This window comes from Pimephales promelas, chromosome 8 (assembly GCF_988280905.1).
Source record: "Pimephales promelas chromosome 8, fPimPro1.hap1.1, whole genome shotgun sequence".
Lineage (NCBI taxonomy): Eukaryota > Metazoa > Chordata > Actinopteri > Cypriniformes > Leuciscidae > Pimephales > Pimephales promelas.
The window spans coordinates 32,459,990-32,475,696 of NC_142776.1; the positions used below are offsets into that span (position 1 = coordinate 32,459,990).

Sequence of the window (15,707 nt, forward strand, 5' to 3'; positions counted from 1 at the left end):
GAAAAGTAGTGCATTGGAATGGAAGAACGTGTTCTGTGTGAAAGGCCCCTTAGAAAAAACAATACTGGTGTACATCTGGACATATTTTAAGATATGTCAGTACAAGTTAAAACAGCTCAAACATTCATTTTAGTTAGGAACTAAGCCCAAGCCTTGCGTGTGAAAACGGGGGTCAGCGTAACTTGCTGACCCCAAACCTTTGAACAAAGGCACCATTTCTTCACCATCTCTTTCTCTCTTGCATCTGCCTTAGAATCACACAGCCATCCTTGAGTGCCATTTATTTTGTACCCCTGGCCTTTGCTTCCCTGTCAAATCCATTCCAGCAGCAATCCAATCTCTGACACCAAGGGTCCGCACTAAAGATGCTCTCCGTGCTTCAGCGGGTCTTGTGTAGTGTGTTTTACGGTCATTTCTATTGATTGCACTGACTATAACGTAGCATGGAGAGAGCTACCTGTCATTATAAACGTGACAAGCCAAGTGGCAGGGACAGAATAAAATGACAGCATGGGAAACTGTTGAACCCCGTTCCATTTCTATTTGCCATTTCTGTGATTTATTAGCTCGCTCATTCGAATGGATAAATTCGAATTTCCAGGGAAAGAAATGGATGGATTTTCTCAAACAGTGGATTTCAAAGAATACATCACTTAAAATTTAAATTGAATTAAGCCATATTCAGATTAAAAATTTGAAGTAAGCATAAATGACAATGCATTTGCCAATAAATAGTATTTGCCAAGAAAAGACATTACTGTGGTACAGTAGATGAGTAGCACACCTTTAGAAGTTAGTATGTTGTTTGTTTTCTTTCCATATCCATGCATGGGGAATGATTGAATGTGTACATTTTTATTAGGGCTGGGCAACAATTAATCGTGATTAGATTAATCACATCCAAATTAAAAGTTTGTTTTTGCATAATATATGTGTGTGTGGGAATGAAGGCGTCAGCATCTGCGAACATGTGTAAGTTTTGATCTTTTATATTAAAAGTATTTAGAGCACGATTTGATGTGTAATTGGTAAAAAAGTAATTGGTAACGTAACGATTGAGTCTGCCCCGCAGAACTTACTCTAAAGCTTTCTTTTCACTATTAGCTAATCAGTAACTATTGATATATATAACTCTTTTAATAAGTAATTGCATGGTATACTGACAGTCCTGATTTGATTTGTTTCTTTGACAGCAATTATGAGACCAAATGTAGAATTGTCAAAGTCTATGTACATTAGCTCCTCCCCTTTTCAGCGCTCGATGTGTTCTGTCTTCCGGTTTGTATTTCCACAGCAGGAAGGTAAAGTTACGATGCAATGCCATAGGAATACAGAGAGCAACCGCAAAAATTGAAGTTCAAACTCAAAATTCAAAATTATTCTGGCTCATAATATCAGTAATGTAACAAAATGTGCTCAAAATTTTGCAATAAAAAGATTTCCATATGAACACTTTAAGACCAAATTACCCCTCACACGTACACCTTCCTGTTTATCACACGCTCAGTCTGTTCCTGTTTCAGTCAAGCTCATGTCTCGATGGAGTATTAACGGCCTGGGAAAGACTTCAATAGAATGAGACACCATGTTCCTCTGTGATACGCTGACAGAAACCATCTTTTATTATCTCTCTCTTGATTAGCCTTCTCTTGTATGCCGGAACTTTCTCATCATTTCATAATTGCTAACATACAAGGTGTGTCTGCTAAATTAGCCAGAGCTCACATCATTTTTCTTTTAGCTTATCTATACAGCTGTTTCAAACCTTGTGAAAACAGTCTAAAGCGGCATTACACATATAAATTACAGAAAAGGCAATACCAGAATGTAATGAGAGCAGAGGAATGTTGATTGCATTTTTATTATGAAAATAAACATATTATACAATTATATTAAGCAATATAAACAAACAGCATTAGGAAAATATTACTAAATAATAAATTTGTAAAATATCTTAATTGGATGGCAATTTCATTAGGTCTTATTGGAACAGAGGATGGATTAATGGATTTAAACTAAGAATATGCTGAATATTACACTTCTGTTCTGATGCTAACCATATAATACGTATTGACCGCATAGTACATTTACATTAACGCTTTTATTCATAGCGACTTACATTGCATTTCAAGGTACACTTTTACATTCTAATCAGTCCTTGCTTTCCCTGGAAATCGAACCCATGACCTTGGTGTTGCAAGCGCAAACACTACAGTTACAGGAAAGCTGTATCGCATACCATAGTAATACCTTTGGGTAGGATAATGAAGGCCAGTAAAGGGACTCAGTGCATCAACATTACATAAACCTTGTGTCTAATGTCATGTGAAAAGGTTAAATAAGATGGCGTGAAAGAACATTCAAACCATGCCAGAGAAAAACTCTTTTATTTTACTGTAGGTTTGCTATTACTTATTGCTCTTGACAGTAATATAGTTTTTTAGAGGGCACAAAAATTACTCATCAAATCATGTTAATTAAAAGCTGTGCGCCTGTTTCAGATTTGCTAGTTCTGTTTATTTTCATAGGTGATTTACACATTACGAAAGAAGCTTATGCATTATGCAAGTGCTCACATTTCTGGAGGTGGCAGATAGTTCTTGTAAGGCAATTAAAGGTGTATACTGTAGGCGTTTTATTTAGAGTACCACGCACACATTGTCCAGACTGCTACCTGACTCAAATAGGTGTCCTGAGACATCAGGAAGGCCAGTTACAGAAATTTAGCCAATGTAAGACTGTGTATTAAGAACTAGTTCAGACTAGAGGTATTACTATTTCAATCCAAATTAGACTAATCTACCTTTTTATGAAGCTTACTTTGAAAGGTTAGGACCAGTATTGAAGAAAAAAAAACTTAAAGGGATAGTTCACTTTGAAATTAATTTTTTAATATGTTTTAGCTTACCTCAAGGGCATCCAAGATGTGTCTTTGTTTCCGCAGTATTTTCAATTTTGATATTTTTAGGTCAAACTGTTCTTGTCTGTCAGTCATATAATGCAGGTCTATGGTCACCACCTCAAAGAGCATGCACAGAGAAGTCCAAATTAAACATGATTTAATGATTTGTAAATGTAAGTACACATTGATGGCCTAAGACACTAAAAGAGTGGTTTGTGTGAGAAACTAGCAGTATTTATATCATTTTTACCTCTTGTAACCACAGCCACGTTCAAGTGACATGAGGGCACGGGCGTATCGGGCAGCGTGTATGCCACTCATTATTTACACAGAGATTTTGGAAGTGTTACTTTTCACTGTGAAGATCTAAACATATTTAGATATTCATGAAATCTCAATGGAAGACGATTTCGATATATCAACAGACAATGTTGAATTTTTTTTTCAAAACCATATTTAGATCACTTCCGGCGCTTTCCGGCACTTGCGCAGACCGAAGCGCCCACACCCCCAGATCACTTGGACGTGGCTGTGGTTATAAGAGGTAAAAACGATTTATAAATACTGTTTCGTTTTCTCACACAAACCGCTCGTTTCGTGTCTTGGGCCATCATTGTGTACTTACATTTACGAGTAATTAAATCATGTTTAATTTGGACTTCTCTGTGCATGCTCTTTGAGGTGGTGACCATAGACCTCCATTATATGACTGACAGACAAGAACGGTTTGACCTAAAAATATCAAAATTGAAACTACTGCGGAAACAAAGACATGTACATCTTGGATGCCCTTGAGGTTAGCTAAAACATATAAACAATTAATGACGATAAATATTCAGTTACCATTCAAAAACACTCACAGCTTGTCAATTTGCGCATCACAGCAGGTTTGCTGACATGTTTTTGGAGGGTGGGTTTAAGTTAGCCAGGCAAAATCTCCTGTAGAACCTTTTTAGGGGGCTTTTAATGAGGTTCATTAGTTAACATTAGTAAGCTTAGTTTACATAAAAATTTAAATATGACGATTCAGTTGTCAGCTGTTTAATTCATGCTCCGGAAGACAGTATTGATGCTGTGAAAAAGATATGTGTAAAGTTAGCCTTTGAGAGTTAAATGTTAGCTGATGCATCAAGCAAACTAACAAACAAAAGACACAGTAACTCAACTTATGATGAACAGTCTCAGCAGGTTTCAATGAGAGCTAGTACTGGCCAGGTTGCGTTGTCCTTGGGCATTACAAAAGCTAAAAAAGAAACCATGAGCCCAGCCCAGTCGACAGAGATAGCACAGTATTGAGATAGCATAGTATTGACATATTGTCTCCGGGGACAAGGAGTACAGGGCGACCAGGGCCGACTATGAACATGAACCTCTGCTGATTCAGTCTTTCTTCATTTGTTTCGTGTTGGTTTAACAATGCTACAGTATGTAGCACAGTATCAATACCCTGTACATGTGTATGCTGTGAAAGACTTGGTAGCCTTTATCAGTATTTCATTATTTTCATACCAATACTGCAGCGACCATATACTGTAGGTACAATATAACGATCAATATTTTATATACCTATACTCAATACTCAATATTCAATATTAATGTTTATTATATTTTTCTATAAAATACTGATTGCTATACACAGACATATTCTTTATATATAAGAGTACACGTGATTGAGACAAAATTGAAGTAAGATATTAACTGACATCTGTAATCTATGTAATCTTCCAGATGTAAGCAATTTAGGAAGGTTAGTGACTACATAGAAAGGATCAGTGCTTATATATGTAACGCATTAATCATTGGAAAGTGGGAACAGGTGCATTAAAATGATTCATTACAGTACCCAAGGATCATGAATACAATGGGAAATTAATCATGAATAATCTACCCCCCAAAAACTACTTTGGTTGCTAAAGTTTCCCAAAAATCCATAAGCTTTCTCTTAACAAACAAACACTACTGAGAAAGAAAAACGTGACACTGACTGACAGTGGCATTTCATACACGATTTCTGAGTCTGCTAAGCATGCCGGTCAAACTTGCAAGTTTGAATGAGGAAATCAATGTGTGCTTCATTATGTACTCACTGCACACTACATACTCTTACTTCAATACAGAGACACAAGCCATTGCCCTGGAAACCGATGGAGTTTGCCATGGCAACAGAGGCTCTGCTGCCAATTGTGTAGGTGAATGGGAATGCTGTGATTAGGGATGGATTAACACTTACTGTATGTAGACCTATTGAGAGTTAAACAATTTATCAGAAAAGTTATCATTTTTAAATTGCAATAGGACTACAACACGCAAAGGAGCCTATATAGGAAAGTAACTTCTAGAAAGCTTTGATTGTGCCTAAAAAGGCTAACAAATACAATTATGTTTGCAAAGAGGCAGAAATAGGTCAAGATTCTGCATTGAATAGGTGAAATTAGTTGCTAGCCTTATTGGAAAAGCCTTTAATTAAAAGGACAGTTCACCCATCAAATCTGTCATTTACTCATCTTGATTTTATTTCCGTGGAGAAAATAAATTCTAAAGACTTTTTGCTCTTTTCCATGCAAAAAACATTGTTGAAATAAAACACTTTATACCCAAATGCCAAAAAAAGTTACCTGAATCAATAATCAGCATTAAAAAAGCAACATTCTTCAGATCATTAACTAATATTTTGTGTTTTTTTATACAAAGCTGTTGTATGGCTTCAGAAGACCCAACCCAAAGTTTTTGTAAGTGCATGGAAAAGAGAGACCACTCCATTCTTCAGAATTTCTCTTTTTTTTCGTTCCATGGAGGGAAGAAAATCATACTAGTTTGGAATGACATGAGGGTGCGTAAATGATGACAGAATTTTTCATTTTTTAGGCGAACTGTATCTCTAACTGTAGCACGGACCTGTTCTTTAATGTCAAAGCCAGACACGCTGCTCCAGAAAAGTCGCTTCTGTTATTGCCGAGACACTGACATGAGGCTTGTTTTTGGTAACTGTGCGCGAGACAGAAAAGCGCAAGACATAGCCGAGCTTGAAAACAGCCATCTGATTCATAACTATTCTGGTTTATGATTGTAAATGTCTCTAGAGCTCTGCAGTCACATCTCATTTCAACAACTTGCATTGATGGGTCTGAAAAAATGATGACACTTCTCTATTCATTAGATTGCAAGACTGCCTAGCCGCCTAAATGCTACAAATCACCTCCTAATGAGGTTTAATTAAAGAATGATTAATTATATATGCAGAAATATGGGCTGGTATTAATTAGATGGGGCCCAAGCGTCAAAAAATGTCATCTTAAAAACGACAACACCACAATTTTGCTCTCATTGCTCGGCAATGCATAAATTAAAATGGCACCAGTTAATTGTGTTATCCTTTATGAGATCATGCATAAAAAGGCACATTATATGATATCTTCACCAAAAGTGGCCAGTTCAACATCTTCAACAACGACAGACACTTCACTCACCCACTTTCACAAATAAGGCGAACGAGACGCGATAGAAAGCCGATTACGGCTGATTGCACAATAACAAGCCTCGTGGCTTCCTAGCATTTAGATACGAAGCTCACAGAGCATTAGATGATTCATATCACACTGTTGTGATTCTTGATTACATGATTCACAATAAAAAGTTCACATCACAACTTCTGTGCCACAGGTAATTAGGAGATCCTAACCGCAGCAAACCACAGGTTAAGGCCTGCGCACCACGACGAGCTTCACGGAGCAGCTGCGAGTGCAGGACGCTTCTAATAATGAGTGTTCAACTTGCATGTCAAAATAATTCATTGTGGTAACAATAACAAAGCATAATTACAGGCTGTTTAGCTAAATGATTTAGTTACATCTCGTAAATAACTCATACTCTGCACTTATTGAAGTACAACATGGACACTAATGTAAATGAGAAGGCATGACAAATATATTTCAATTCAAAATTGTACGCATTCTCAGGAAGTCAGGAATTAACAGGAAGAGGAATCCACTAAATTGCTTTTTAAAAAATTCAAGATAGGTAATGCATTCTGTTCTTCCTCTCTGCTCCAAAAAATTAATAATTAATGGTTACACTTTATTTTAAGGTGACGTGTACTTAGTAATGACAGTAAATTATGCATACCTACAAGTAACTAACCCTAAACCAAACCCTAACCGTAACTCTAAGTACATGTATAGTTAATAAATATGACTCTGCTTATTTGAGTAAGTACAGTGTTACTTCATCACCTTAAGTAAGGTGTAACCAAATTAATAATTGAATATTTTTAATTGTGTAAATGTATAAATTAGTTGCAAAATTCTATAAGTGGCATTTCATGCCATTATATCTGAGAAGACCAGGTTGAGATTAAAACGTTTTGTATTTTGGAAACTATTTGGGAATTAAAATAAAAAGTAGAACACTTGCACATGAATGTTCCCAGGACGGGTTGACCTGCTGAAATTCTTTCGATGATGATGATGGATGGTAAAACACCCTAAGAGCTACTGGCTTTTCAAGCCTTTGCTAAGGTTCTGACCCCTTATCATACATTCAAAGGTAGCACAAATCCTGTTCTGTTTCTGTTTCTTTACAAGAATGAAACACTGTCCATTCCTGAATTGAAGTGTAATTGGGTCATGAAGAAAAACAGCAGTATCACAATGGTTTCAGAAGCAGAATCAGAAGCTAAATTAATGTTACAGACCCTTAGCTGTCACGCCCCTTTTTGAGAATGGGGGTTAAAATGCACTATCAAACTTAAATGGTTGTAATTCAAGAATGCTTTGGAATATATACCCAAGTTTGGTCTTGTTTTAAAGAAAACACTGCTGAAGTGAAAACAAATGAAAGTATGAAAAGGTTATGGAAGTTTAAATTTACAATAAATCAAATATACTGTACTATATATTTTTATTTCATACAAAATATAATATTTTACAAAATATTTTTTTATTTATTTACAAAAGATTTTTTGAGGTCCACTCTTGTCATAAATTCATCAATTACTCTTCCTACATAATTTGTAACACAAAACAGGGGTAGAATATTTATTTAGAAGTTTTAGACCTTTCCAACAAAATATAATTTTTTGTCATAATTAGATTAGTATTTAATAGAAATATAGTGAAGTTATGCATCCCGGTAGCGATTAAGGGGTTTACAATGCCAATGTCTAGAACTGAACCAGTGGGTTAAGCTGACAGAGCCTAAAACAGGCTAGATTTTCTGATAACTTTGTAGACTGTTTGTTATTAAATACAATATAAGTGCATCATTACATCATCACTTTCACCAATATCTCCAATATTTGTCCAATATACAAAAAAAGCATATAATATTAAAATTTATATATATATATATATATATATATATATGCTCAAAAAACATACACATTGTGTGCTGTTTTGTCAATATATTAATAAGCCACAATTCACTCGAAAATCGTTTACTCGCTTTAATGTTATTCCAAACCAGGAATTCAAAATATATATATATATTTTGTGTTTGTGTGTTCCACAGAACAAAAACTAGAAATGTATTTAGCTTTGGAAAGAAAATAAGGTTGAGTAGATGACGACTCTCTCTGCAAGTTACGTCGTTACACCAGTAGGTGGCGACAAATGAGTCTTCATGAGTGAATCATTGACTCATTGATTCAAATGATTCCTTCAAAAACCCTGATTCATTCGATAACTAAACACAGCGTGTTGATCGGTGTGACAACGGTTACGCTTCGACTTTGTCTGTATTTGCTCGAAAACAGTTCCAAACTTTCCAATTCTCACCATTAACTGACTATTAACTTCATATTTTGCCTCAATAAACTCATAATACTGCTTTCTAACTACCGGTAATATCATATTTCATTAAAATATAATTTTGAGTGGAGCTAATATTTTACCTTTAGAGTATTTTAATGCATATCTGCCACTGTATGTAATATTTACAATATGTTGTAGGCCTACTTTTTACCATTTATCACTTTCTTTCAGCCTGCTACAAACTGTTACACTGTACGTGCTATAGTTTTTATACCTTTCTACAATATGCTACTTGGAACTATTATTAAACACTCATTAGCAATGGAGTTTCATATACACAAATTAATCTTTTTCTTATGTGTTGACTATAGGATTAATAAAACTTTAAAAAATTATTAGTAGCAATTTCAAATTAATTTCACCTCATTCAATCCTATCAATTCATACTGAGATTTAAATTTCACTTTTATCATCTGAACTACAAAGGAATTGATTCAAGCCCTGGTCACAAAAGCAGAGTCTTTCCGTAGTTTTCTATTTTTAGGTTAGACATCCTGACATTAGACACCTTTACAGCCACTAGTCAGATATCTTCATACATTTTGCATTGAGAGAATGGATGGCTTATTATCTGTATCCCTCATAAGAATTAATGTACCTTGAACATAATAGTAATAAAAATGCAGTAGTATAACTAGTGAAGGAGAAAGGTCTTTCTCAAGATAAACAGGGTCACCTTCATTCATTTTTTGAAATGCCATATGGTGCTTTCATATTTTTTTAATAAATCAAAGGCTTGATAATAATCAATGACACTTGAACTAGATCTGTGGAAATGTCCTTTATCAGCTCTCAGGTATCGCAGAAGGCGTTGAAAACCCAGAAAGTAACATGCAACAATCTTAGCCCTGCAAGGGCTTCTAGAAGGACAATGGCTATAAATAACTACTGTACATCCAGTAAGTGATTACTTCCTTTTATACCAAATAGAGACAGTAAATAAGACGGTGTTTTGTGACATCTCTGAGAATTAGAAAATATCCACATCCTCAGGCACAGGGCTGGGACTGTGGGTCTTCAATAAAAGTGATGAGCTAAATCATAAATGAGATTCTTTGAAAAGAACATTTGCTAATTACTCCATCTTGACATGTTCGTACTTATAGTCTGAACTCACAGCACCACCTTTAATTGGGATTAATCTGGGGTGATCTGTCATTCTTTGCATTTGGTAAGAATTCTAACACTAGCAGTTTGTCTGTCTCCTCCAGGTGCAACACTTACAGCAATACACACACCATTAACTTTTAAGATGTTAGGTTAAAGTCCTTATGTCACTGCATGGCCTTACCACACAATACTAAAAAAGATTATAATAGATTGCCATCATGCCAGCTACTGGCCCTTTTCTGCCAGGCCATTTTCTCAGACATTTCCTTTAACCCTAAAATGCAACACAATGCAATGTGTAATTTAAATAATGACCTGTAATAAAGGAATACAGAAAATTCTTTCATATTAAACTGTACTATATATATATATATAATATATAATGTGTATTACAACACATAGTTTTTCAACTTTTTAAATCACCTATCTGCCAAAGTTCATTTTAAATACATGGGTGCAGTGGATAAGACACATGCCTTTGCTGTGAGAGACTCTGGTTCGAATCCACTGTGAGACACCAATGTGTCCCTGAGCAAGACACTTGACCCCTAGTTGCTCCAGAGGCGTGCAAAGTGTGAGTCACTTCGGATAAAAGCGTCAGCTAAATGAATAAATGTAAATGTAAAATAATCATATGGTGTTTGAATCATGTGATTACTTTTGAATAATCATGAGAATTTGAATATTGGAGAACATGTTCTTTAAAATATTTGAACACATCACACCCAAAGTATTCCCCAAATGTATTTCATGTCATCTACGCATACTCGAATCTGAGGACCTGCGCTTAAAATCGCATAATAAATGCACAACTGAGATTTACAATGTAGTTAGTCAATACCGGTAATAAATGGCGCTGAACACATTACATAATAAATTGTGTGTACAGTTGAATTAAAAACAACCTTTACTGCCTCAGCATTCATGCCTTGACTGAGACATCACATGAGGCTTTGACCATGAGGCTTCAATACAAGGTCCAGAACTCAAAGGAAATTGCCACCTTCTGTCTTGTAAACTTTATTAATGAACACACTTTTAGAGTCAACTAAATACAATGGTAATGCAGGGCTAATAAATGCTGATAAGGTGAAGTCTAGCTTTGAAATATGACCGGGCGGTAATTTGCAATGATATGGCGGCGGTCTGACATAATCTCATTGTGCGGTAGGGCCATGCAGCGAAATCTGATTCGAGACAGATGTAGACAGAGCCCGTTCGAGTGAGAATGAAGGGGAGGAAGGAGGGGCTGAAAACAGAATGGGACACAAAGTCTCATGGAGGATAATTAATGTGACATTTCCCTGACATTTAGCCAGAGGTGCAGTATAGGAGGCTAGAGAAAAAGAGAGAGGGAGGGGGAAGAGGAAAAAGCCAAAAAAGAAGCCCGACTCTTTGTTCAGTTCTTAATGGAGTACAAAAACATGTGCGCACATGTGCCTAAACAATGGTCCAGTTTAGCCACAAACCACTCAAGCACTAACTTTGTCCTCTAGTGACATAGTTCTTCCTTTCAAAGTGATAGAGTCATCTCTCTGTTGCCTGGTAACAGAAGGACAGTCTTACACTGAACTGTCCCTCCCAATCCCATGTGACTATATATATAAACACAGGTACACGATTATAAAATTAGAGCACATTAAATAGATGGCCAAAACTGAGTGAGAATACAACTTTACAGATAAGCATTGCATCTCTTACAATGCCATTCGACCAAGATGCTGTTCTTAATCCAAGACCAAAGATGTCAACTAGACCATAGAGATGTCAGACCTGCAACTATGATCAACACATAGAGGGGCTGAGTCTGAATGTTTACATGGAAATACTGCGTTTTGAATTGTGTGAGAAGCTCGAGAGTGCCACTCTGTTGTGATTGATTACAGGACTGAAGCAATTTGGTTAGAGTCCAAAGGCTTGAACTGCACTTTTTACATCTCCCTTTTAAGCTAATTGAGTGTTGTTAACTGCTTATGTGGAGTTTTTTCTTCTTCTGATATCCGAACATCTATTTCTAATATCAATAATTGAGAGAGTAATTTCAGATATGTAAAATGGCCTTCTTATCAGTAACAATTACATTCATGATATGGGAAATTAACATTGTAGTAGTGACAATCAAATGATCAATATCAAAAAGGAACAATTTTACTAACGTTTGCATTAGTAACCATGCAATTACTGATATCAAAAATAAAGATTTTAACTAGTAAGATTGATATTTCTGATATGTGAAATTGGACTTACAACTAGTAAGAAATCAATTCTAGATTTTGAATGGCAGCCAGTGGTGACATTTGACTAGCGAAGAGTGATGACGTCATTGTTGGTTTTTAAGTCGAAATGTGTTTCCTGAAATCAAAGATTGTCACTAGTGGGAAAATATGATTCCCTATATCAAGAATTTACATTTTAAATAGTAATTATTGATATCAAGAATTCATATCCTGCATGGGAATGAAGGCTAAAAGTCCAAATAGCTTGCCATAGTTGTGGTTGAAGTTTTGTGTTTGAATCTTGTCCTGCTTATCAGTCGGGTAAGGTGCTGTCAGTGTGTAGTGATGCTTACCTTGGCTGCTACAGATGAGCCCGGTTTCTCTAGTAGGTCCCAGAGTTTCTTCCTTTTCTCTGAACAACACGTATTATCAAATTCTTCACCCTCCCGGTCCTTCATAGTATCCGCTTCCCGCTTGAGCTCCTCGTTCATCTGCTCTTTCTTTTGGTGGTACCGGGCCTGGCAACACGACTCCAGGTAGATCTCATCCACCCCCCAGTAGTCCAGCTCCAGGCTGAAGGACAGGGCGCACATTTCCTCCATCATGTGCAACTTCCCAGTGCGGTAGAAGTTCAGAATAGACGTGAACGCCCCTGGGTGCCGGTCAAAAAAGTACTCGTTGTCGTCCAAGTTGTAGTCGTCGCATATGTCCATGAGTGACTCGTGGGTTTTGCAGTCTCGTAACTTGCCCAGTCGTGTGCGCGGCAGTCGGTCCAGGGTTCTCCACAGGACCTCGTGCGGCAGACCCCCTACGTTGAGTTTGACACGCCGGTAGCACGACATGCTCCGGATTATTTCCGCAGGCTCCGGGGGCAGAGAGGCCGTCGAGCGAGAGCCAACTTTACTCATTCCTGCGGAGGGTTTATCCATGTTGTTTTTTGGTGTAGACTACCCTATGATTTTGGCCATGGGACAGGCAGGACCAATGGTTCTCCGAGCTTTTTCATTCTATTCGGGCTGTTGATGAAAAGAGAAGCAATAATGAGTTGTGTGTTTTCTGAAGTTTTATTCCTTCTTCTAAATAAATAAATAAATAAATAAATAAACCAACAAATTACCAGGATGAGCATATTTAATTAAACGTCTGACTGCTGAACAGGTTAAGGAACTGACAATCAGAAAAAAATCAGTTACATTTGAATGACTTTTGATTAACGGTTCCTGGACGCGCATCGAATCACCCGTGTTGTTCGATTCTCGAACGAATGACTCTTATGATCTTTTGGTGAATCAAAACCATGTAGCAGGACCATCTGATTCTTGCAATAAACGTCTTTCATGAGCCGATTATTTTCATCGAATTAAAAACAATATCCACCTTATTTTTCAGGTAAGCGCGGGCGCGGACATTTGTATGCTAATTTTAATGTCAGGCTTCCGATGTCATTCGCCTCCATTTATTTTTTTTTTAAAAAAAGCTCGGCTATGGTATTTCTTACCATATCCATTGTCTCGTTGTCAATATTGTCTTAATCATAAGCACGCGGGTTTGTAGCGCAAACAGTTTTACAGTTTACTGCACTTTGGTATATTATTCTTCCCTAAAGTCACATTCACAGAAAACACATTACTTCCGCGTTGAAAAATAAGGTAAATAGCGCGACCAATATGGTTCGAATCCTAAACAAATGACTCAGTGATTCAGTAAGAGAGCACGAACAGTGTGGCTAGTCCGAGTTTTTTAGTGAATCCAAACATAGTGTGTAAAAAGTCATCAAAATATCTGTGTAAACTTTTTGAAAGAACTGTGTTCAATTAATTCCTGCTGTTGGCATCTGAAATTATCTCTATTTAGACAACAGACTATGGCAGTGAATGCAATTCGAAGTTTTAAATATTAACGTTAGGCTACTAAATGAATCTGAAATAGAGTCATTAACTGAATCGTGAAGGAAGCGGAATTAAGATGAATCGCATTATCGCAATCATTCAATTCCTTACGAATCCCAAAGCCTTCGAGGTCGCTGTCCACCAACGTGGTGCTGAATCGCCTGCTGCTTTCCTGAAGGCAGTTTTTGTCGAAGTTAAACGCCCTCTCGTCTCTATAAACTCACGAAAGATAACAAACATTTGAATCTAAATATATTGTAACGCACGTGATCCACCTGTAAACTTTTGAAAGGAACAGGCTATTTAATCATCATCATCATCTGGCTGCAGTTTGAAAACTCTATTCCTTTTGCTGTACAATATTAAAATACTCCATAAACTATGAAGTAAAAGACTTTAAGGTTATATTTAATTTCCATACCTTGTAACTAAAGAGTTAAGTGTAACGTCGGCTGGAGCCCATAGCCTACATCTGCAGCAGCAACAACAACAACAACATGCAAAATAGGAGGAAAACATCATGATGACAAGATAAGACGTTTTGGTTTAGCCTTCAGTACACACTGCGAAGCTAATTAAAATGGATTTTAATGAGCATCGCACGTCTTTTCTTGGATAAAATGCTATTAGTTGCACACGGCAGTCATCACATCAATGTATCAATGCAGCTGCGCTTATGATATGATTTCATTGATCTTGTGCACTTGGAGAAAAAGTGACGCCAAATGCAAAAGCGCATTATTCGGGACCAACAAGGTACATATTCAAAACATTTTGGCAATGTGCTATCATAAAGACAATAAATATAATTTAAACGTTGTAGGAGTGGCATCCAGCAGTATTGATCCTGTATCATAAATAGAAAAAAATGCATCTTTAGACGTGTTAAACAGCATTATAACCTAATTGCAGCTGGACTTAGGCTATAAGTATGGCATGTTCAAATGCATAACATGCAGTTAAATAGTATTTATAAAAAAGCGTATAGCTCATACACAGCATGTCACACTTTTCCCATTAGGTTTTCGGCAGAAATTTCCATGTGATCAATAGGCGAATATTTAAGCATACGGTAAATATAAAAACTGGGTTGACTGATAAATATCGGTAGAAAGAAAACCCACCTTATTTTGTGAAGACGTATTGCTGACAGCGGTGAGAAATTAAGCATTTAAATGGGCGAATCCGCAGGGACGCTAGTTTAAATAAGCCAGGACACAGCAGCTCGATCATCTTCTTCAGACATAGGCTACACATCTCGCGCCGCTCGTGGAAAAAGATCAACAAGTCCTGGGGTGAATCCACACTGTTTTCGTTCACTGATGTCTAACATCTCTTGCGTGAAGGCGACAGCTGCTTTCCTTGCAGATGTCTGGCTCGCCGTAGTCTCGCCGCCCAATGGCAGATTGACGACGCGTTTAACCCTTGTCGCCCGGCACCAACAGGCTCTTGGAGAAGCTTCTTGTGTGTCGTTAAGAGGTACCTGCGTGAAAATGGCGCCTGGAGATAGGGCAATACCGAAAACTAGCCACTAACTAGTCATATGCGTTCGGAAACACATCATCTTTTTGGGGCAGTGCTCAAGCAACCCATGAGTCAGTTCAGCCATTGCTGCAGCTCCTAGAATATGCGAGTTTGATTCAATATTTTACCAAGCAGCGGTACTAAGATGCTCTTGGGTCTCCAGTCATTAGATTCAAGAAGACCTTACATTGAATTTCAGCAAATAGAGCTAATTTTTGATTCTAATTATTAACCTTGATAGTCTGTTGAGATTTACTTC

General features: G+C 37.0%; 1 protein-coding gene across 2 annotated transcripts in view; it reads right to left on the minus strand.

Annotated features, from left to right (window-relative positions):
* The window catches only part of kcnb1 (potassium voltage-gated channel, Shab-related subfamily, member 1), a 31,527-nt gene extending 16,040 nt beyond the window's left edge, over positions 1–15,487 (minus strand). The window contains exons 1-3 of one of the 2 annotated variants that reach the window (XM_039647342.2): positions 15,049–15,487; positions 14,346–14,396; positions 12,389–13,051 (exon numbers count right to left, since the gene is read on the minus strand). In XM_039647342.2, coding sequence (XP_039503276.2) covers positions 12,389–12,964 — 576 coding nt within the window. In that variant the 5' untranslated portion in view covers positions 12,965–13,051; positions 14,346–14,396; positions 15,049–15,487. The remainder of the gene's footprint in view (positions 1–12,388; positions 13,052–14,345; positions 14,397–15,048) is intronic. The other variant, XM_039647341.2, reaches the window with a different exon arrangement.
* Positions 15,488–15,707: the final 220 nt, after the last annotated feature.